Below are 25,663 nucleotides of genomic sequence, written 5' to 3' on the forward strand. Positions count from 1 at the left end.
TGTCCCACTATATGTCAAAAATAAGTGGATATAACAAACAGCTAAAGAAACCAAGAGGAGAGGGAGTAACAGGCCCTGTGCCAGCTGCAAACATCTGCTGCAGAGGTCAAATAGGCTGCCCAAAAGGATAGGTTGGATTTAAGTAAAAGGTTAAGTACAGATGGGAGAGAAAATATTGTTGATAGAAAGTTGATAGAAACTACAGTTGTTTCTTTTTATTGTGATAAACAAAGCCCTGATGAATACCTATGATTTAAACTTTGTGCACAATTTTATAATTTTATTGGAATATGTTTCTTGCATGTACATTCTGGTGAAAGAAATGGACAACAGAATTTTGATCTGTCAAACTGTTCCCACCAGGCTGGGCCATTTATACACCCTCGACTTTGAATATGACCTTATATATAAGGTACCCAATGGTATGCAATCTTTATAAATTTGTTACCTAAAAGTTGACATCTCACCAGCTTTTGTACTTATATTCCTATAGTTAAGAATAACACTTTTTTATCTATTGACCATTAATTTTTCTCCTTTTGTGAATCCCCAATTCATATTTCTAGCTTTTTAATCATTCTCAAGGACTTTTCTATTAAGTGTTGGAATGTGGATACATTTAGCAAAATATAAATCCGATTCCTCTATGCTTAAATTTTGTTTCCTAATATACAGCATAACTTATGTTGTTTTATCAATTATTATTTAGAAAATTAATTGGTACAACAACAGAAATGCTTTATTTAAAATAACTAAACTAGTATCTATGTTTTTCTAATACAGTGTTTCTTTGTAGAATTTAGAAGTTAACTAGTATGATTTATTTATATTTATATTCAATATTTGTGAAGCAATTTATCATATAGTGATTTTCTCTAATTTATGAAATCAGAGACTCTCTCAAAATAGGGATTGTTTTTGATTAGGTCACTAACATGGCCCCAGCACCTAATAGAGCACCTGGTACTTAGTAGTGAATAATCCACAGATGAATGGGTGGATGGATGAATGAATGAATGAATGAATGAAAAATCCAAGGAATAATAAACTTGGCATCTGTTTCACTGAAACTTCTGGTTTATAAAAGACTAGTGTCACCAGCAGTGAAATATACATACACAAGAGTACCAGACTCTGGATTTCGATATTACCTGCTTGAAAGACTTATTTCATAAGTTCTTCATCAACAAGGGACTGTGAGACACTACCAGGTCCACAAAGGACTTCTCTGTGGCATCACTAGGCCCTTTGTGATTAGCTGTCAAAATTGACTTGATTTCTTTATTAGATATTTCCTTTTCCTTGGATCCAGTGGGAAAAATTGACAGCTGAGCTTATCACAGCCTCAGTTTTCAAGCCAGAACACTCTCCCTCTACAATGCCCAAAGAGAAACCATCCTTTCCCAGAGGTGGATATCAGGGCTTCCTTGGGACCCCCTCAATGGAAGGAGCCTTCTCTGCTCTCCCATTTACCATGGAGATGGAGTGGGAGGAAGAGGCATTTTCTCCAAATTCTCCTCAAACTCCTGCTGCTGAAATTTATGATCTATGTACTAAACCTCTTCACAGCTCACTGACATCCTCCTAACTCTCCCTCCCAATCCACTCACTGAGCACAAGGGTGTGTGTCATGGATTCCTACTTTTTCCTTCACCCAATCCTAACACTAACACAGCAGATCTCAAAATCCATGTGACTGCTTACCCCAAACACAAGGCCCCAGCTCATGACTTCAACATTCCAAGTACACATCCTGCCATGACCATGGCGCATCCTTGCTTTTGCCATCATTCCCAACTGCTCCACCTCTGAAATGGGGCAATCCAGTGACACACTTACTAACCTAATTTTCTAGCCCATGGGATTCCTCATGCCTTCATTTCCATCCACCTGCTGACCTTTCTGTTAACATTTGTGAAATCAATGCTCATTTTCTTCCAGCTCTAGCCCCTGCTCAGGTCCAACTCCTGCTTTATCAAGCTTTGCCCTGTGGCATAGACCCCAGTGCTCTCAGGCTAGTTCTCTCAACACACTCACTTCTTATCCTTATCCCCTAGTGTCCCACATATATTCAGTACCATCCCACCTCTGCCACTTCCACCACCATCTTCTCAAAATGATAAGAGCTATTTTTCACAGGTTTCCCTTGCCCCATCAAACTCTCAATATCTGCCATCACTAATCCTCCTGTCCATCGTAGTCAAGATTCATTGTCACTGCTTTCTTACTTCCCAAAGTCTCCAATGCCTGTAATTTAGCTCCTGTAACTACACTAGAAATTCATCAGAGGCAACACTGAAACATCTCTAGAAGTTCACCAGAGGTGATATACCTGCTTAATCTTTCTACATATGATATTCTTGGCACTTACTCATTTTAAATATTCTCTCCTTTCTTACCTTTTTATGATACCGCTCTTCAGAACTCCTGGTGCTTCTCTGATTATTTCTTGTTAGGTTTTTCTGCAGTCTCCTCTTCTGCACATCCCTTACACATTGGTACTCTCAAAGTTTCCGTCTTTGACCCTTACCTTGCCACCTTGCCATATGATCTGTCTTACTATCTATCTGATCAACTTTTAGAGCATCATTACCATCTGGACTCCCAATCCTCTTTTTGAGCTCCAGACTTACCTTAATAAATATATGATTTGGACTTCCTAATGATTATTCAAATTCAGCATTTTTCTAAAGCTTCCTTTTCTTTATATATTGCATTTGTCTTGGAGAGATGCCCTCCTTACCCACTCAAACTATGTACTATGTCACTTTGTATTAAATTAACTTGTTTTATTTTCTGCATTGAACTTATTGCCTGATACATATTGTTTTTTTATTTATTTTCTTGGTAACTGCCTTTCTCCATCCTTCAAAGTAAGCTTTAAGAAAACACTTCCAGGGTAGAAACTGTGGTATTTAAAAGAGAATTTGACACATAATGGATGGTCAGTAAATATCAGAGGAATGAATGACAACTGAATCTGGCCTCTGCCTCTCTCCTGCTTTCTCACCACAAGCCTCTCCTGGATACTCTCACTCTGATTTCATGCTATGTTAAACTAATTAGTGTTCCATGAACCCACAGATATGCTTAAATCCCATGCCTTTATTAATGTTCCTCTTCAATCTAGAATATCCTTTCCACCAAACACTGGCTTTATTCATTTTTTTAAAAAATGTAACAACCATTCTTTTTGGAGTCCTTCTTTCTTTGTAATACTTCTCTTTCATCCCCTATGAATTATAAATTCCTTTAAAACATACAAATCTACTCTAGTATTTTTTTCTTTTGAAACTGAACTCACATTGCCCTCCAACTCATAGTTCATTTCTCTTCTCCTTTACATGCCAAAAATTTTGAAACAGTTTTTCATGCATGGCAATAATGGAGGAGTAAAATAAGAAAAACAGACATCCAGAAAGCAGTTATCAAAATGGAAGACATAAATGCTATTTTATCTGTATCTACATTAATGGTAAATGGACTAAGTACACCAATCAAAAGGCAGAGGTTGGGAAAATGGGTAACAGCACACACACACACACACACACACACATACACACATACACACACACACCCCAATGATCCAACTGTTCACAAGAGGCATATTTTATATTCAAAGATGCAAATAGGCTGAAAGTAAAAGACTGGAAAAGATGGACCATGCAAAGAGCTATAAAAGGATAGTAGCACTTCACTCCTACCACAACACCATAACAAAAATGTTCTGTCCCCTCAGATACCACAAGGCTATAGTAATATATGCCAAAATAGATTAAATGTAATGTAAAGAGAAAAAATAGACATACAGATAAAATAATTAAGAAATCACACCAATTATAAATACATATACAGTTAAGAATATAGCCCCAAAATACATGAAGCAAAAATAGATAGAATTAAACAGAGAAATAGGCCAAATAATAGTTGGAGACCTTAATGCCTCAGTTTTAGTAATGACTAGAACAACTAGGCAGACTATAAATAAGGAAATGCAGGACTTGAACAATACTGTATCTCAACTGAACCTAGCAGATACATACTGAACATTCCACCCAACATTCTAAAGGGTATGAACACCTTAATGCAAGATTTCAAACATGTTCATTACTGTGTGTCCTATGCATTTCACCATGGAGGCACAGAAGATTTGAAGTGCTAACTTCAATTTTACAGTTGAACAATACAGCTGGGAAAAGAACATAAGTACAATGAAAAATGATAGATTGTTTCCTTTGGTTGCCATTTAATTTTCCAAAGTTAACAGCTTCAAAGATAGCAGGCTGGAGAACCCAGGAATGGCAGTACCAAAAAAGAGAAGTTATGTTGAAAGAATGAATAAATTCAGATGAACAATGAGATAATTGCATATGCTTAACATTGAGTAATGGCTGAACATTGAGGGAGATATTTCCTACAGGCTAGGTTTACAGTAAAGTAGATATAATTTAATGTAGCTATTTCAGTAGTTCAAAAGTTAATACTGTCTTTTATCAGCCAAAATTTGAGAGCATTAAGGATGACCCTGGAAATAGACAAAGTTCAACCAAGATCATCAAAATAACTATGGTTTTGGAGGTTAGGTAGAAAGCTCTACCTAAATAGAATTTTGTCTATAGGAAGATGTTATGGTTTGGATAAGAGGTATCCCAAAAAAGTCCCTGTGTTAATGGAGAAATGTTTGGAGGTGAAATGATTGAATTATGAGAGCAGTAACCTAATCAATCCACTGTAGTCTGAGTGAACTGATTGTGTGGTGACTGTAGGAAGGTGGGGCATCGCTGGAGGAGGGGAATATGCCCTGGAAGGGTTCATCTTCCCTGTGGCCCTTCCCCAAACCCCCTCTCTGCTTCCTAGCTGCCCTGAATGGAGCAGTGTACTTCTGTCCCACATTTGTGCCATGATGTTCTGCCTCACTTGGGCCCAGAGCAATGGACTCAGCTGAGGATGGACTGAACCTCTGGAACAATAGGCCAAAATAAACTTTTCCTCCTCTAAGTCGTTCTTGTTGGATATTTTGATTACAGTGATGCAAAAAGTGACTGACACATTTTCTTTATGGCAACCATGTGGGGGAAAGCTAGAGGATTTGACTTAAATCAATATGTCATGCAAGAACAATTCTATTTATTAGGGATGGTATCATGAGGGTGCTGATGGAAACCAAGAAACATGAGACCTCACTTCACCCAGCAAATTGTTGGTTCTACTAAAGAGTAGAAAAAATAGAACAAACTATGGAAAAGGCACTTTATGTCATGATAAATGAAGAGCACCAGTAAATAAGAAGAATATTTAGTGCCTGAAACAGAAATGGAATTCATGTTAACAGGTCAGGGCTGAAAGTACAGGGGTTAGCATCAAGCCAGAAGATTAGACAAGCTCTTAGAATAAGGAAGTTCCCTGAATAGCTAAAAGGGAAACATTTAAGCTCCCCTAATGCCTCTAATGGAGATGTGGGTCTTTATCTGAGAAATACATCAAGGTCTAAAACAGTGTCATGCAATATATCAGCAGCTAAACACATCTGGTTGTTCAAATTTTTAAGCAAATTAAAATAAATTTGAGTTGAAATTCAGTTCCTCATTCATACTAGCCATATTCCACGGGCTCAGTAGCCACATGTCTATACTAGACTATGCACGTATAGAACACTTCACTGGATAGTACTGAAGCAGCACAGACAATAAGGACAACATAAGGGATATTTACTGTTCTTGATTTTCTAATAGGGGCAGGTGTAGCATGTTCAGAAACATTTTTACCTTGACCATAATGATGGTAACTCTTCTTGTAAGTCAACATTAAACTCCTCAAACACTTTCTGTGCTTTTTGAAATTCCTCTTCTGCCTAGAAATTATACATAACATGGTTTACATTTAAAAAGAAAAACAAGCCATTTCTATACAGAACAGAATCATTTAGTATAAACTAGGAACAGCCTTATGGCATCCTGGAAAGATTTTGGAAAAAAAGAGACATTTGGCTAAATTCTACACCATTTTTTTAATGAAACATGGAATATTAAGACTCATTAAACAGGAAACTGGATTGATTACAATGGCTACTCCTGAAGTTTCTTTGCAATTTTTCATTTTTTTTTAAATTGTAGTTTTATTTTTTCTACAAAAACTTTTTAACTAAACTACATGTCTAGTAAACAGCTTTGCTCTGGATAGTGGGCATGGATACTCCCCCAAGATAGTCCCAGTCCAGTGAGAAGCCTAAACAATGCAGTGTATTTCCAAGAGGGACATATTATCCATTATGGGGCATTCTATAGGAAAGGTGGTACAGGGAAGAGAAAACATTACATAGAGAGAAGGTGATATTTTAACTGAATATTAAGAATCAGAATCTGCTAAAGAAGTGGGTCAGGTACACATCACAATACATAAAGGTGGTGGTCCTTTGAATGGTAATCTAGCTTAATGAACATGAGAATTTGTCAGACTCCTTTACCTTTCTGCATCTTAATGTCTGTGGTGGGTATGAAGGAAAGGTGAAGCAGGTGAAGTGTTGAACAGGGTGCCTGGTATCTATGAAGCCTCTGTGAAGACAACTGAAATTATGGCTGCCAAGGAACTGAAATGTAGGTTGCATAGGCTCTGCTGAGGGTGTGTGCATGAAAGGAGAAGAGGATGGGGCAAGACTTGAAAGTCAATAAGGACAGGCAGGTAATTAATTTATAACCAATTTGTGAAAGTCTTGCATGCCATACTAAGGGATTTAGAATTTTTCCTACAGGTAATGAGAATCATTAAAAGATATAAGCAGTAGAGAAACATTATAATTATGTAGAAAGACCATTCAGGAAGCTGTCTGTAGGCAGATGAGAAAAGGCAAGACTGGAATCAAAGGCAGTGGTCTATAGTGTCACCTATAGGTGACATCAGTAGCTGCCATCTGTAAATTATAGACATACATGATAAAAGCTACTGAAATGGATTTCTAAAAGAAAAGTAATGTCATGGAAATTTAGCATATGTCTGCATTCTCAATCATGAGCTACATCTGAATATTTCATGCTTGGTTTCCCATCTGAATCTACATTTCAGCATGGATCATAGATCACACCATAGAAAGAAGTGCAGACACACTTTCTTTGATCTTGCGATACTTGCAAGGGGACAAAGTTTATTGGGATCAGAATGTGGGAGTCTGTCTTACCCATATGAACTCTACAATAACATAAAAACTTATTAAACAATAACAAAAAGAAGCCTGTAGCACCATGTTTAAGTTTAAAGCACAGCTACTACAAGTCATAAGACATGGAGAGTAATATCAACCATGGAATTTATCCCTACCTTAGAGATCCGGCTCTCATCCTTCCTTTTGGAGCTCTGCAGGGCTTCTAGGTGGTGGCGGGCACTGTCATAGTCCACCAGTTTTCTGCTGCGCTTAGCAATGCGATTCTGCCAACAGGAAATACAGCATTGAGAAAAGATACATGGTCATAGTCTCCCTTTGCCAAACACCAAAACACTTTCCTTGTCCAGAGCAGCTGAGGACTCTGAATGGAAATCAAGGTGAGGGGTAATTTCAGTAGATAAAGAACCCTGGAAATCAGACTACAGCCTCCCATGCTTTGTGTGGAGACCATTAGGTAAATTTCTCCCTTCTGATAATAACTAGGTTAGCCGTGAAGAGCTAAAGGCATAGGTTGCTATCAAAGATCCAGAAACTTCCAGAATTGTTAGGAGGAGCAGGTAAATCTTTGCTCTCATTAGCCTCTACTCTAAATCTTAAAATGTTCCCGTTTGAAGAGAGTGGAAAACTATGTTGGATTTGGTGTTATAATCTTAATTACATACATAACATAAAAGAAATTCTATAAAATAGATTTACTTCCTAAGGAATCCTCTTTCCTACAAGCATATCACAATCCTTTATTCATTAAATCACCTGAGCTGATGTGGCACTTTGGAACAGCTGGTGTTCTACACACAGGGGAAACTGCCTTAATGGGCAAGCTTGTTCCCATAGGCTTCCATTGGATGTTATGAGAAAATTGAGGCAAGACACTTCCTTGCACTGCAGGTAAGAATGAGCTGGGTGATCTATGGCTGCTAAGGGATAGGTATAAAAATTCGTCCAAGGACCATTTTCTCTTACCAAGAAAAATCTTTAAGCTGCTAGAGGAGGAAATTCAAAACCTTCCTGCCCACAGGCCAGGTAAAGACCTCTATTTCTAAGGAAGAAGCAGAAAGGCAAAGTCAACCTAGCCAAGAGAGAGGGATAGAAAACCTCTAGCTTTTTGATATAGGCCAATATAATTACTATATGCACAAGAGTAAAAGAAAAATATCTCAACACATAGGGAAGGAGAATAAAACTTCCTGGGCCCAAGTCTTGACTCCTACAATAAACATGGTCTGCTCCACTTGAGCAAGGAAGGGAGACTCCAGCTCAAGACTAACCATGATTACAAGACAAACTGCTTTACTTTGGATTACAGATGGTGCAATCCTGTGATCCCAGAGTCTTGGGCAGCTGAGACAGGAAGTTCACTAAGATAAGGTTAGCCTCAACAATTTAGCAAGACCCTAAGCAACTTAGGGAGACCCTGTCTCAAAATTTAAAATGGCTGTGGAGCCAGCTCAGTGGTTGAGCACCTCTGGGTTCAGTCCCTGGGATAAGGAGAAGGAGAAGGAGAAGAAAAATGGCCAAATGAGCAATAGCTGACAACCACGGAGAAAGGTCAAGTACACGAAATATAGTATAAACATATAAGGAAAACTTGACTCCAATAGGGAACAGAACAAAAGCACTGAAAAAAACCCTCCACACCCAAGGACCCAATATATTTGGGTCAGAGAATAAGTAAAAATCAGATTTTGACTCAAGAGTGAAAATGCCATAAATCTTGAATATAAATAAGCACACAGCATTAGCAGTCAATTTTTAGAAAAGTCTGCAAGCCATAATGTACTGAAAATAACAACAGCAACAACAAGAACCAAGTCCAATTCAGGTCCTGATTAGATCAATTCCATGCCACACACAAATGGACTAACAAAAGGACTTGCCTGTTTCTAGGCATAAATATTACTTCAGTCTTTACTATCCCAAACATAATGTCTATACAATTGAAAACTATAAAACAAAAGAAAACATATAAAACAGTAAACAATTACGTTCATAAATTACCTAGATGATGACAGTAACAAGCAGGAATTTTAAAATAACTGTGACTGATATGTTAAAATATCTAATTGGAAAAAGTAGACAACATACATAAACAGATTTTCAGCCCAGACATGGAAATTTTAACAGGCAAATGTAAATGCTTGAAAAATGTTAAAATGATATCAGGAAAATTTCTTCAATGAATCCATAGCTAGACTCAAAATAGCTGAACAAAGAAATGATGCAACTATGAAGATAAATTATTCCCATTAAACACACAAAAAAATAAAGTTGAAAGGGAAAAGCCCACAGGGAACTGAGCACACAGGATCAATAATACAATATAAGTAATCTAACATAATGTGATTGAAGAGATGAGAGGAAGAGTCAGAAGAAATATTTGAAGAGATAATGGCTAAGAATTTTATAAAATAATGACATCAAAGTACTGGTCTAAGAAACTCAGATAATGCCCCAAAAGGGATCATAAACAAACAAAAAACCAAAGTTTAAAGGTAAAAATCACAGCAGGCTAATCTTCAGGAACTATCAAAGGTAGAACACAATGGAACATCTTTAAAATACTGAAAAATAAAAAAAAATAAAATTATATCTACCAACACAGAATTCAATACCCAATAAAAATATCAAAGATGAAAGTAAAATAAATAATATTTTCAGATGAACAAAAATGGAGAGAATCTATTGCCATGTGGTAGAGTGCTTGCCTAGCACATATTAGGCACTGGGTTCAATCCTCAGCACCATATTTAAAAAGAATAAACAGAATAAAGGTATTGTGTTTTTTTAAAAAAAAATTGTATCATCTTAAGAAAGAGAATTTTAATCTAAGTGGAGATACACAATGAAATGGGTACGAGAAAGATTAAAAATCAAGATAAATACATGATATTATCTTCTCTTATAATTTTTTGAATAGGTCATTGGTCATTCAGAGTAAAAAACAGAAAAAAATCCATTGTGGGGTTCATAACACATGTAAAACAAAATGTATTCAAATAGTAGCACAAATAGGAATGTGGCCCATTCCTATAATCCCAGGGGCTTTGGAGGCTAAAGTAGGAGGATTGCAAGTTCAAGGCCAGCCTCTGCAACTTAGCAAGGCCCTAAAGCAATTTAGCAAGACCTTGTCTCAAAATACAAAATAAAAATGGCTATGGATGTAGCTCAGTAGTTAAGTGTCCCTGGGTTCAATCCCCAGGCAAGAAAAAAAAAATTCAAATAGTAGCACAAAGAGGCAGGTGAACTAGAAGTATGTATTGTAAGGTTCGTAGATGTGGCATGAAGTGGTATAAAATATGTAAAGTTAAACATGGCAAGGTAGAGTAACCACTAGAAAAATAAGTTACATAAACAGGTATAGTTAATGGACAAATAGTATAAAATATTCTGATTCCTGAGTCCCAGACTAAGAGTCTATTTTAGTTAATCTGAGACCAGGCCTAGATAATTGTCCTTTTAAAAACTCTCCCCAGGGGTCCAGTTACGCCTGGCTAGTCTAGTAATAAGAACTATTAATGGAGAATACACATTTAAAACCATTAGAATTTGAAATAGTAGGAAGAAGCAAAAACAATAATGCATATGTTTATGTTTCACATCCCATGGATCCTCACAGCAGCCTACATATAGATGTGGCAGAGATTGTCCCCATTTTACTTAAAGAGAATTTGGAGTTGCATCAGAGGAATCTCTAACTTGTCCAGAATTGTTCAACAAATCTGTGGAATAGATGACTTAGATTAGAAATCAGACCTACAACTAGCAACAGAAGGTGAATGAGACAAGTGAGACAAACTCAAATTTTAAGAAGGCCACTTACTCTCAGGATTAAGTGTCTTCTATTTCTAGGACCATCACCTGCCTCACCTGACCCCACCCTGCTCATGAGTGTGGTTAGTGCCCTTCTAATCACTCTTGCTATGTCTCTGACAGACTCGTTGAATCAATGACCATCTGTCACTCTGCTATGCCTCTGCAGCCCCTTCATATCTGGTGATAGGTGGGTTGGGACATTTAATCTTGTTGAGCCACTTTCAATCACTTTTATTTTACCCACACCTACCACTTCCAACTGGTGTTGACAGTGAAAAGCTTTGTGGCATAGCCAGAGTTGCTTAAAGATGCATGATATAGCCCAGACAGGGCACAGTGAAGTCCTTCATTAAGGTACAGAAGGCACTGAGTGCTGTTAAGGTGATAAAAATCATTATTTTGAACAAACATCTAATGGTCACCTTCACAGGTGGCACGACCCTAGAGGCAATGGCCCATGCGACTATAAGCAATTCCTACAAAGCCCTGCTTTATGGAACCTGCCTTCTGGCATGGGAACACCTTTAATGTCTTCCAAGTAGCAAATCTTGACTTTTGGAAGATGAATCTAAATTTTGAAAGGGATGGAATTCAATTACTTCAAAGTCTGGGAATCAGGAGGAAGAGTAATTTTATTTTTGTTCCAGAACAAGAAATGAAGTAAATAATGTGACTCATTTTCTCTTGTAACTGACAAGTCAATTACAGAGGATAACTTAGCAGGGTAGAAGTGACTATTTTAAAGGCCATCACTCATTGTGACACATAATGTTTTCATGGTAGAAAAATAGATCAATCCTATTTGTTTTCCTATATGATATTTGGGAAACTTGGGGGAAAAATACAAATCTCGCGAGGGTAGAATTCGTACACATTAGCTTTGAAACATGATACAATTCTTATGTAACCATCCAGTAATAAATTTAATTAAATAATAAGTAAATTTAATTAATATTAAACTTACTTTAAATAATAAATTTAAATAAAAGTTCTTGATATTTCCCATTGTGCACTGAATTTCGGCAGTGAAGAAAACAACTTATTATACATTTTTTTTTAAGATTCAATAATAATCCCAATTTGAAAATCATTTGGCATCCTGCATTAAAAATCTGCTTAGCTGCTCGTGCACAACTGCCAAGATGGAATCTAAACTACATTTTACGATAACTGCTCACAGCGGTAAGCCTGCCTGGGTTGGTGAAAAGCAGGGTCTTTTTATAACATTGACTTTAGATGTCAATGCTGCATAATGGGAAGCATAACACAGGGTGCCCTGCCAATCACAGCTGGAAAAATCAAACATCATCCCCTCATGAATGGGTACTTCATAACACTCACTGATAGGTTGCAGTAAATATTTGGAAATTTGCCTGAGGTTTTAACTGCACATGGACTGTTGATTTTAATGAGATCGAGGAAGTCAATTAAGTTCCATGCTTTGAAAATTCTCCACTCAGTATTTTTAACTGTTATGTTCCTGTTCATTAATAAGTCATTCATTACATAATCACTCGGGGCTCATTTTATAAAATGATGCAGTCTATACCTACTTCTTACTTCTATTCACCAACTAATGGTGTGCAGAATAATTTGTCTATTCTCACACAAGAAAAATCTTCCAAATATTAAATACAGCTATCTGTCCTCTCTCCAGTTTCATATTATCTCTTCTTAGATATACATTGCAATGTCTTAGATTGTTTGTTGGGTTACATGGTTTCCCAAATATCTATCTTGTTAATAGCCTCTGTGTAAATTTTACTCTTCTCAATGTAGCTTAAGAGACAGGGAGAGATTAGAGGGAAATTGACTCCATCTCTTTCCATGATGCATGGAAAACCATGATGTATATTTACCCTCAGAGTATCTGGCAAAAGACCTAGATGATATTATTTCTGATTCTCTAGATGATTCAGCAACTGGAGGGTCATCTTTCTATGAATTCAACCACGGATTACAAGAAAAGAATTGCTTAAAGTAAAAGTTCTTCTGAGTTCTTTATCTCTTTTGACATGAAGTGAACTGAAAGATTGAATTGATATAATCTATTATGGCTTTTTAAAAATCTATGTTTCACCACAGATACTTCTATGTGTATTTGTCTTCTGAAATTATAAGCTCCTACAGAGTAGGTCCAATTTTTAAATAACTATCTCTGGGTAGCACTGTAACAACTAAGATCTTTACAATTTGTTGATGATACCAAGTTTTTGTTCCTGAAACTCAAAAATCTTTCAAATGTCATCTTCTCCAGTCAATTACACGTTCCTTTGCTAATCTAGGTCATGCTATGAATGTATAAAATCTATTAAATAATAGCAAGCTGCTTTGGAGTTTTCTGGTAGGAGGATACAGTATTCCTTATCTTCTTCTGATTTATTGGGTATTGATTTTTGAAGATATAGATTGTTATTTAATACAATTGCTACTAGAAGATGAAGGATATAACCTGGCTTCTCTTCCCTCATGGATACACCAATTTAGCAGCATCACATGAATCAATCCTGCTGTGAAACCCAGAAAATAGTTGAAAAGGTCCTGCATTCTAAGATAGTGCAAATCAAAGCAGTGGTTGGAATGGTTTCAACTAGCATGCAGCCATTTGCACTAGTTGCTTCCTCTAGCTCAGCCCAGAGTAAGTGGGCAATAAACCTCAACTCCAAGCTTTTACCTGGGGAAGGAAAGAGTTAACTTCTCAAACACCAATTTTTCCAGGAGCTTCTTAAAGAACCGGCTTCTGTCTTGGAATAATAACTATACTCTAGCCACCTGGGCACCAGAGAGTACTAAGATGGCAGTTTGATCTACTACACAATTAGTCACTGCAATTCATTCTTCAAGCTCAATGCAAGATCCCATTTTCTACCTGGAGAAAGAAAACAACAGCATCCAATGATCCAAATTTCAGGGGACTCTTGTGGAACTGGCTTCAGTCCCATTTGTGTCAGAATATTAATGGGGCCCAGCATTCTCTAGATGCCCAGATGTTGCTAAGAACAGAAATAGTGAGCTAGATTAGCACAAAATTCAAGAGGCCTCCAAAAATCTCTGAGTGAGCCCACTGGTGAGGGCCTTTTGTACAGGCCAGTCTGTGTTTTGTCTAATGCAGACACCAACACAGAGAGTCAAGGAAAATGAAGATTCTAGGAAAGCACTTTCTTTTTGTTGTTGTTGTTTTTGTTTAATACTGAGGTGTATTTTATTCTTTCCTTAAAAGTTATGTCATTTATAATAATGTGTACATTAAATGTGGTTTAGAAACATGCAATTTTTTTTTTTACAGAATGCCTTTATTTTATCTGTTGATTTTTATGTGGTGCTAAGGATAGAACCCAGTGCCTCACACATGCTAGGCAAGTGCTCCACCACTGAGCTACAGCCCCAGCCCACAAACATGCATTTTTTAAAACAAAAGTGTTTTAGAAAGTTCAAATAAGAAATTGTATGTATAGCTAGTTTTCATTGTATTACTGTTAACACTTTCTATCTGTTATGCTAACATCAGTGAGAATCTATCATGTGGGTCTCTGTGGCCTTGGGCCAACAGAGTAAAGGTGTCTAGACTGATCCATTTAGGTTATTGTCCAAGGCCCCTTATATCCTAAAAGCTCTCTGTATATTGGCCAACTACCTTTAGATGAATAGTGTGGGAACAGGAAAACTTCAGTCATCACTATGAGTGTTTTGTTGCTAAGAAGTTTCCATATGTCTCTTGGCCAAGGCTGGTGCACATTTCTGTAGTTTCCCAGTGTTTGACCATGTCTACAGTAATCACACAGAAGGTAGAAACTCCATTGTAACCAGAGAGCATCAGAAGACTCCTAATGAAATACTACAGGTGCACACACTGATGTTGATTCATGGCTTCCTCATCCTACCAGAAAGATAGGACATGGCTACCTTACCTGGCTCTTCACCTTGAACACAGAAAATAAATGAGAGGCTGGGATACATGTAATGCTGCTCAAATGGTTCAAAAATTATCTTCCCCTCCAGTGTCAGTTCCAAACTTGTCTATTTTGTCTATTTTACCTAAATCTAGAATATACACTTGTCTATTTTTTTTTATTTTACACAAGTGTCAAACAAGATAGATGTATTAGATAAAATATTTTGGGGTCCAGATGCAAATGTATTTAAAATAATTATATATTAATATTTCACTTTGAACCTGAACATTTCAAGGAGAAGAAACTTACCCAGCTGCACTATGGCCACATGCAAAATAACTAGTAAACAGGAAAGATAAGATTTTGCTATCTGGTTACAATAAAGTTTCTCCCTTCTGTGTCATTACTGTTTCATTTAATGCACATACTTATCCAATGCTACATAATAAAAAGTTTGAATGTAAAGAAGATTGGAACTTTTGTACCTCTGATTTAGGATTTTTTTTATCTACAGGCTTTAAAAGAATTCTGGAAAGAAAGAAAAGCTGAAGCAGTTCACTAAAGCAGACAATGTAATTTCTGTAACCAGATTTCATTTCAAAATCATAGGAATAGAATAAAAATCCCATGCTTAAATAAATGAAAAGTTACGAACTGTCTTTGATGTCAGTTTGAGTACTTTTAATTCTCCTTATCTTGCCCATCTTTCAATAACTACATGAGACCATTCAATTCTTCCCTTTATATAAATAGACTAAAATACCTTTATGTCAGGAAATTGGCCCAGGTAGGTATCCAGTGTCAGCAAGGACCCATCCACTAGTTTTTGATGGAAGTCTTCCCATAGCACATCACATTTCTAAAAGAAAAGGAAAAATAAAGAGATACCTGCTGAAATATTTTAATTGGATGCCTTTCCCTAAACTAAAATTCTCAAACATTTGAAACTGTAAAATTATATAAATAATAGTCTCCCAGACATTAGATATTAAAAATAATATAGATTACTTAAGAATATGAAAAAATAGGGCAATTTGTTAATTATATATTTAACAGTACAAGCTGAGATCTCAGCTCATTTTTAAAAACTGTATTTCTGATTCTGAATGACTAAAGAATATAGAATCTTCAAAGGGCTCCCAAATCCCTATAGATGGACTTTGGAGCTAAAAGACTGAAAAATTCTACTGAGACACTTAAATTCTCTGAAGGAATTCAATAAATTAAAAATCAACCCAGACAGAAACAATTAACCATTGCTGAAGCTTTCAAAGACCTATCATAAAATTTACAGTCTACTGGGAAGAATCTTACCATTTATGGAGTATCAACTATGATAATCACACAATGAATATTATTATTTTTATTACTACTACTATTGCTATGATTACCCTATTATTATGTGGGGATACACATTTAATTTTCATGATAGTCTTCTGAGGAAAGATGTGGCATTGCCAATGTATAGAAGAGAATACTGAAATCCATAGAAGCTACCTAACTTGGCCAAGATCATACAGTGGATAAAGGAAAGACCTAAGTGTATACCCAGTTTTATCTCCTTGAATTCAAAGCTCATGACTATCAATTAATCCAGGCTACCTTAACAGAGCAGGATTCATATCCCAGCTGTGTAACTTCAGGAAACTGAACCTTCCTGAATTTCAATTTCCCCAGTTAAATGAGTAGGCAAAATAAAATACTTATTAGAATCCCAGGCACCTAGCAGGTGCACAACAATATTATCTCCACATTTTTCCTACTGCTACATTTGGGGTCCCCTGACATGGTCTGCTGCTTATTCTTCAGTTTATCCTTTTTATCTTCTTAATAATTGAACCTCTAATTTCAGTTGTGCACACACCTGCCTAGGATAAAGATTCTAATTCCCAGATTCCTTTAGCTAAGGGTATCCATGTGATAAAGTGGCCAATTATGTACTGTAAGAAAGTGTCCCCAAAAGAAGGGTATGGGCTAGACCCATATTCCAGAGTTCATTCTTACTAAATAGAATGCAGAAATGAGAGATAATGTCCACTGCACAAAGGGTCCTCTTGAACCTGAAGGAGCAAAGTAAGGATAGCAAAGAGAAGCCTCTGATACTTTTGGGTCCGCTATGTCATCTGACCTCCAAATTCCTGTATGTGAGAGATGCTTCTATTTTGTTAAAAAAAAAAAAAAACTTTTTAAAATTTGCTCTTGTATCATTTTCACACTTCAAACCCTAATCTTAATTGTTATAATCCTCAATTCAAGAATTTTATGCAATCAAGAAAATTTAACTCCACTGTAGAAAAGGTTTATTTTCATATGAGTAGATCCTCTGAATACAAAATACCCAGTTCCTTCATCATCAAAAGAGCCCATATTTTCATCTGCAGCTAAGGATTCAAGGATACTGTCAGCCACAAGGACTGAGATTAAGATAGAAGCCACTTTCTTAAGGAACCAACATTTGCCATATGTAGACTATAATGATACAGTGTTCTGAAAAGATATTTATACAAGTTTCTGTTCTTCCCTTAAAATTTTCTCTTTTGTGTTGAATTTTTAATAATACAGCGTTAATCAGAAACTTACAATGAATTAAGCATTTAGCAACAGAGTGTTGAAACAGTGTCTTTATACTGGGAAAAATGTAAGAAGATACAATAACATAATAACTTCATTTGAAAATGATGTGTGGAAAATGTTTTGGCCAAATCCATATCCTGAAAGTCTTTGAAATATGTTATAGGACCAATGATAGCTTTTCTAATAAATAAATCTCTGTTTTTATCTCAGTCCCAATGAGACTATGAAGATCCATGTTGGGATATCAGCCTGGAGCTCCTCTGTTGATTCATGTTTTCCGAGGGTGCCTAGACTTTCCTGAGCTTTGACTGTGACATCTGGTTCAGGTTTTTTGTGCCTAAAGGAGCTGTAGTCATTCACCCAATATGGAGGACATGACTGACTTTGTTTTAACAAAGGATTTAGAGAACCCCTGGCTGGCAGCTTTAGCACATCAGTGATCCAAACAAGCACTAAACACTAACTGGGGACATGAACACAAAGGCTCAAAGTTATGAGTAGGTACAATGATTGTTCTCATTTTGTAGATGAGGAGAGTAAAAGAAAGAACTGGTTAGTGAAAGAACTAGTTTTAATAATGTAATGGATGCTCTTCAAAGCTGTTGCCTGTTAATTCAGGGAGAGTTGGTCAGCAGGAATTTAGGGACTAATAGGTGACATTACTATATAAAATCTCACCCATAATCCAGTTTTGTGAGAAATGGGTTGCTAATACCTGTAGTATAAGACTAAAAAAGGCTACTGTTATTTTGAAGAAAAATAATCTTTACAGCTCTCTACTCAAATGGTTTTTATAATCATCTTTGCCTCTCATTTGAGTGTGGGATAACCAGATAGCAGAACTGCCTGTCACTTTCTGGGAACCTGTTCTCCCTGTAAGATTAGGACATGAAGGAAGGAGAGGGGGCACGGGCAGTTGGAATGAGCAGGATTCAGTGGGAATATCGTGGACACCACCCCACCTCCTGCACACTGCCACCCCAGATCTTACCTCGCCAACCATTTTCACATCTTCCCGCCCATACCAATCTGGCTCATAGACTTCATGCAGTGACTCAGTGAGCTTCATGGAGGCTTCTTGCATGCCTGAGATTGGAGAAAAACAACTCCTGTTACTTCAAAATGGATGTGAAATCTCTTCTACCTCCCTCTCTAAGTGAGAAAAAAAATCTTAAAATATTGCTAAATATTTAAGGAAAAATCTTGAAGGCAACCTGCCACATACAGCCACAGTCACATCTTTCCTTGAGGGCCTCTAAGACATATCACATTGTACATTGTCTGTTATTTACATGATGATATGTACTGTATCTTTGAAAAAAAATCAACACCCAGCCCTATTCTGAAAAATAAAATAAAAATAATAATGTGTCCTATTATCACTCAACAAATGGCATTCAATCACAAATATGTAGATCAGTGAGAATCATATTGGTCTATGAAACTGAAGAGGTCTGAAAATAAAGTTAATCCTAAAAAAAACTTTAAGTATGAGAAATAAAGCATGTTTAGAAGCAGATAAAAACAAAATAAACACTAATTTAGGACATAACAACTGAAGGTAATTCTGTGGTTTAAAATAATAAAATTTCTTGAAGTGGTTAAAAATGGCTCAGAATTTAAGTTGAAGAAGCTTAAAAGTTTAAAACAAAGAAAAAAGATTGCATTTCTTCACTATTATTAAAACCATGAATACGGGTTTAATTTGTTTTTTGTGATCTTGGGGATCAAGCTCTTGGCCTTGTGCATATAGGCAATCACTTTACCACTGAGCTACATTGTCAGCCATTTTTATTTTATTTTAAGAGAGGGTCTCATTAACTTGCTGGAGCTAGCCTTAAATTTGCAATCCTCCTGTCCCAGACTCCTGAATACCTGGAATTGCAAGAATATGCCACTGCACTGAATACCATTTTAAATCAAAACTCTCAGAAAGCTTAGTGTTCTTAAGCCTATAGGTCTAAATTTTCCTTCAAGGCAAATCTGGTATGTTGCAAAATCATGGCTATTAATAATAGTAAAGATATAAAATTTGATGGTAACATGATGATACAAAGCATCATCAAGTTTTTTCCAGTAACCTTACTCCCACTGCAGAACACAGAGGTTAGTGCTGGGTCACCAAGGAGATGACTCATGGCAGAGACCAGAACAAGGTACCAAGAATGGCCAGAGCTTGTAGCCGCTCAGAATCTATCTAGTAGCTAAAAGGTGGAAACTGCCCAGGTGGGTGTCTTGGCCTTTGTCTCTCATGGGTATGAAAAGGGGCTGGATAAAAGGAGAAGAAAGAAAACCAAACCTCAGGGAATTAAAGATGGAAACCACTGATTAAACTAAAAACCGAACTACATGGCTGTTGGACAGTACTAAATTTGGGGCTCAGTTCTAAGATAAAAAGACATAATAAAAGATGTCTGAAATGATGGTAGTATATCCTTGAAGAACATAGATAAAGTTGCTATGCAGTTTGGTACTTTATCATACTATTTCATTCTCTAGACAGAGAATGACCCCCCCTTGGCTCCCCCTGATAACTATAGATAAATGTTTGGTCTTTAAACCCCAGAGGTTTGAATGTGTTTCAGAGTCACATGAGGTACAACTGCTTGCATTTTCCTCTCCATGAAGAATATAAGTCATTAAGCATCATCAAGGATGCCCTTGAAAATGCAGTGTACAGCCCACACAGTTAAAGTGAGGTGGCCACCCCTTCCAGAGTGAAGGCAGGGAAAACCAGTGATGACTGAAGTCTTTGGGGACTCTGATGAAACTCATGTAGGTGTAGAGACAGCCAACAATGATGCAAAACCCTGCATCCATCCCTTCACACTGTGAATGTGAATAAGTGAGAATAGTTTCCCTCATGACTGGGTTACCATTGACATGACAGCTACATTATCCCAAGTACCACAATCACCCCCACCGAGGTAAATCTATATCAAGAAATGTATCCCTTGAATTTATGCCAAAAGCTAATCATTAATTGTTCCCTTTCTACAATTCAGATGCCAAACAGCTTATGCAATTTCCTTCAACTCTTTGTCTTGAGTCTGATGGAAATTATAAATAGCTATATAGACAGATTCTTAACAATGTCTTAAGGGGAAAAATAAAAATGATAACATTGGAGGACAAATGACCTTTGTAGTGAAAAATGAAACTAATGTAAGCTCAAAATAAAATTATCCAAGATTTGAATCATAAAGACTGAAAGTAAGTACAATGTTGCAGTAAATAGGTCTGTTAGAAGTCAAAAATAACTACTCATCACTGTGTAAATAAGTAGTGATGGGTAATTTGGATAGAAGTCATTGTGACTTAGAAAATGGTTTCTGAGATATCTACTCCATAGAAAGTACTTTGATGGACACACAAGGGAGCAAGCTCAAGCCTCACTTCCAAGAGGACGCAGACAGCTGATATTTCAGCAACTGAGAAATGCTATGGTATTAATGTGTCTTCCAAAGGTCATATTCTGGGAAGTTGGTGCCCAATGCAACAGTGTTGAGAGGTGGCACATTAAAGAATTGAATGGGATGTGGAAGCTTTGCCCTCATGAATAGATTACTACTGTTATCAAAGAAATGGGTTTGTTATTGTGAAATTGGGATCCTTATAAAGAATGAATTTGTCCCCCTATCTTATTCTCTTTTGCCCATGGGATCCCTTCCACCATGCTGTGATACAGCAAGAAGGCCCTCACCAGATGGTTCCCCTTGATCTGGACCTCCCAGTCTCCAATGAGCCAAATACATTTCTATCCTTTGTACATTACCCAGAAGCACAAGACAGACTAAGACAAGAACTTACTCTGCTGATGCAAAATAATAGAGAAATAAATATCTAAAAACTAAAAGTCAAGTTCCTTCAAAGCAACTCAATAACTTAAAACAGAATATATGCTAAATACTAATACCAAATATTTTCTTAAAAGATCAGTGATATCTTGCAAACCCTTGCCCAACATCCTAAGTAGAAGAATTAATATTTTACTATTGGATGGAACTTTTCCCTCTATTCAAACATTTGGATCTTGTCCAAAGGCATCTAACGTAACATCTTCTATTTTTATTTGCAGCCAAATTTGTGAGTTTCTATTTCCATCCTCTCTGATTGGTTGCATATATTGCAGTGCTACATGAGTATTCTTTGCTTGCACAGCCTGAGGGTATATGTTCTAGTTAAAAATAACTCAGTTTAAATATGACATTAACCACAAGCAATGATGAACCATTAAAAGAATGTCTGAAAGATGGCAAATATCTAGCAGCTTTGCCCCTTGTTTAGAAGATAGCTATTTAAGAAGATAGCAGCTGCCTCAGAGGAAAGCAGGAAGGGAAGTCTTTCTCTTAAAACTGCAAAGAGAAAAGCAAGTATAGGAGCAAAAGAAGAAAAAAAATAAGCAGATGGTGGGGTAGCTCAAGAACAGTCAACCCTAGCCCCTGCCGTCATGCCTGCAAAGTCACATGGAACCAATACATATTAATTATGACATCTGGGCCAGGTTCCACTTAGAGAAAGGTTTTCTGTGTTCTTTTCCATGTATTTGGCCTCCAATGCTGCCACATATGCTAATTCGAAATCCCTAGTGGACATCACTACATGAATGTCTCACCAGCATCCCAAATCTCACTAGTCAAAAACACACTCCTAACTTTCCTATCTACATCTGTTCCTCTTCCTTTTCCCATCTTCATGAATGACATCCAGTTTTCCCAGTTAGAGTACTAGAAGTCATCCTAGGTCATCCTCACAAAATGAATGTGTCACCAAGACCTACCAATCCAATCGTGTCTGTGGCTAAAATCCACCCCCTTCCTTCCCTGCTCACTGTATCTGCCCTGTATTATGTACTCATTGTCTATTATTTATATTAGATGAAATCTAACCCATGAAAAGGGTTTAGCAAAGTATTTGGCACACAATAAATATTCAAATGTCAGTCATCATTATAAAAAATATTTTTGGAGCCAATATGGCATAAGAATCAAGACTATTATTTGCAATCAAGCAGCCTTTGTTAAAATCTTGGTTTTACCACATGCCATCTGTGTGATTTTGAGCAAACTATTAATCATCCTGAATCTCAGTTTTCCAAAGTATAAAAATGCCAATAAATAATAGTACCTTCCATAATGTTATGGTAAGAATTATATGAAATGAGGCATTTTAAAAAGTACATCTTGGTATCTGGCACATGAGTATTAAGGAAATGTTAGCTATTATTATGTTGATTAAACTATTGGACTAGACCTCTAATACATCTCCTTGCAGTTTCACTCCCTCTAAACTGAATTCCGTACAATCTCAAGAACTATATTTCTGAAGTTCTAATTTGATCATGTGACTTATTCCCTTGCCTACAATTATTAATGATTCCCTCCACACTGACAGAATAAAATCCCAAGATGATATGATACATAAAGCACTTCTTTATATAAATACTGCCACCTTTACACATCTCAACCAGCTCAGTCTTCTGCCTTCACCACTAATCTATTGGTTCTCAGAGAGTCCATGCTTTCTTTTGCCTTCTGGTCCTTTGGCTGCTTCTGCTACTTGGAATGTTCCGCCAACATCCACCTCTTTGTCTAGCATATTTCATCACTTGATGATCACCTCTTGCCTATTCCTGAGTCCACTGAAGAATAAGTTCCTTGGCAGGGCCATTCCTGACCCTGTCTCCTGCTCTTCAGATAGTAAAAAATAATATTAGCTAACTAATAACTCCAGCTAAACAATTGTACTAAATCAGAGGTGAATGTTACCCAGAGACCAATAATAATAAAAGAAAGAGTAGAAGCCATTTAACTCAGTTCCACAGAATTCCAGTTTTAGAGCTTTGGAGGGCTGAGAAGAGAAATGGAGTACTACATGAATGAGGAACCCAAGGCGCAGGTTAAATATATCTCCCCAGAGCTCTCTTCTTCCTCCTCCACTGGTTTCATTTCTTTGCCTTGCTTGGAAAAGGCTAGAAACCAATGTCAGGCCCTCTCTGTTCCCCATGTTGTACACTGGCAGGGCTGCACCTGCATCTGCTTTGTGCAAGCCACAGACACACGAGGGCCATGTTTCCTGATAACCTTCCCCGACCTCTATTACCATTCTGTGTACTTTCCATCAAGAGGGCTTGGGAGTGAGTCTGTGAGTGTGCATTCTTGCAACCTGCCCTCCCTTAGAATGTAAGCCAGCTGCAGTCATTCTTATATAAGGGCTCAAGCTCACTGTCTAACAAATCTTCCTAGAAATCTGTGGCATGTGGGTGGCATTTATTCTTAGTTTTCAGCATAAGGGCAGATATGTTTTGTCCTTGTATATTCTGATTATTGTTTCAATGGGAATTTGGAAGTAGGTGGAATGAAACACCTGTGCTCAAGTACTGTACTTGCCAGAAAGCCAAATGGTCTTGTAATTAACACTCCATCCGGTCTCTTACACATTCCAAGAACAACCTGTGCTTGGTAACATGCCGTAAACAACACATACACATTACCTTTGATTGCTGCTAAATATCCTCGGAGTTCTCGCTGAAGTCTGGTACCCTCTGCCTGAAAAGCACACAAGCACAGAGATGCTAAACATTTTGGCTATATTTTGCATGCAAACATGTAATAAGCAGTAAGACTCAAAGTGACTATCACCAGAGCTCATTCTTAAAACAACATAAATATGTGGACACAGACTAAACAAGGTAATAATGCCCATAATTCTAGATATTTATAGAGATTGTATTCGGTTTGAAAGAAGAAAAGAAGGCAAAGGAGATTTTTTTAACAGTAGAATATATGACTCACCATATAGCCTCCTATATATTCAAGAGCTATGGCTTCATTTTGACATATGGGGAATAATGGTGCACAACTGATCACCTGTTTCCAACACAGTAGCCACTAGTGACATGAGCACTACAATGTGACAAGTCCAAGCTGATTTGTTCTATAAGTGTATTACCCTGTGAGGGTATTGTATACAATGGAGTTCAGAGGCTGAGTAAAAAAAATATTTCATTAATATATGCTATATATATATTAAAATGACAATATTTAATATGAGTTGAATAAAATGTTATTATTGAATCAATTTCACTTATTTCTTTATACTTTTTTCATGTGGCCCCTAGGACCCTTGAAATTATATGTATGATTTGCATTGTATTTCTATTGGACTGCATCAAAATTGACAAATCAATAAATCATAAATTTTGACATAAGAATGCTTGTTTTGGTTTAGATTCCCCTTAGAAAGTACAAGACTCTAAGACATAGACTAAACTAAAAGACATTTAATTTCTTAATAATCCAGGAAATTATGATAGCAGAGAAGAAGAGTGAGGCAAGGCAAAGAATGGAACCAATGTGGGTGCATGACTGTGAGGCATTGGATCCCATTCCCACTGGGGAACTCAGGCAAACCAAACAAACATCTTATAGATACTCTAAACAAAGATCAAGGGAACAGAGGCATTTATCCATCAACTTTTGTCATTCATTGCCCCTGGGGGACATTAATCCCCAGTATGTCCAGTCAGGATCAGAGAGTTCTCCAGTAGCCAGGGAAAGCTCTCAGACAAAGAGCCATCAATACTGGAAGTTACAGGTCAGTCTGCTGGCCTTGAAAAGTGGGTGCTAAGAGCAAATGGATGGGCACCATAGTGTCCACTTAGACACTGCTACTGAAAATATAAAATCTACATGCAATTTAATTTTCCAATATCTCTCCTTTCCCTCTCTTCCTTTCCTGTACTCTACTGGACCCCCTTCTACTTTTTTTAATTGATGTATTACAATTATACATAATGGTAAGATTCATTGTGATGTATTCTCACGTGCACATAGCATAATTATGTCCATTCACTCCCCAGTAACTTCCCTTTCCCTTCTCTCCTCCCTCTCATTTGCTCCCCTTCCTCTATTTTACTGGTCTCCCTTCTATTCTCCTGAGATTCCTTTTAATTTTTTTTTTCTCTCTAGGTTCTGAATATGAAAGAAAACATGTTGCCCTTGACTTACTGAATCTGGCTTATTTTGCTTAGTGTGATTTTCTCTGGTTCCATCCATTTACAAGCAAATGACATAATTTCATTTTTCCTTTATGGCTGAGTAAAGCTTCATTGTGTATATATACCACATTTCCTTAATCTATTCATCTATTTTTTTCTTTTTATAAATTGATTTTTAAAAAAAATAAATGACAGCAGAATGCATTATAATTCCTATTACACGTATAC

At 36.8% G+C, this 25,663-nt stretch overlaps 1 protein-coding gene across 2 annotated transcripts in view; it reads right to left on the reverse strand.

Moving 5' to 3' along the window:
- Amph (amphiphysin) overlaps nucleotides 1-25,663 on the reverse strand; it is a 216,667-nt gene that overhangs the window by 67,503 nt on the left and 123,501 nt on the right. For both annotated transcript variants that reach the window (XM_048786476.1, XM_048786475.1), the window contains exons 3-7: nucleotides 23,930-23,984; nucleotides 18,428-18,522; nucleotides 15,626-15,721; nucleotides 7,312-7,419; nucleotides 5,766-5,851 (exon numbers count right to left, since the gene is read on the reverse strand). In XM_048786476.1, the coding sequence (XP_048642433.1) occupies nucleotides 5,766-5,851; nucleotides 7,312-7,419; nucleotides 15,626-15,721; nucleotides 18,428-18,522; nucleotides 23,930-23,984 (440 nt within the window). The remainder of the gene's footprint in view (nucleotides 1-5,765; nucleotides 5,852-7,311; nucleotides 7,420-15,625; nucleotides 15,722-18,427; nucleotides 18,523-23,929; nucleotides 23,985-25,663) is intronic.

This window comes from Marmota marmota, unplaced genomic scaffold, assembly GCF_001458135.2.
Source record: "Marmota marmota marmota unplaced genomic scaffold, marMar, whole genome shotgun sequence".
NCBI lineage: Eukaryota > Metazoa > Chordata > Mammalia > Rodentia > Sciuridae > Marmota > Marmota marmota.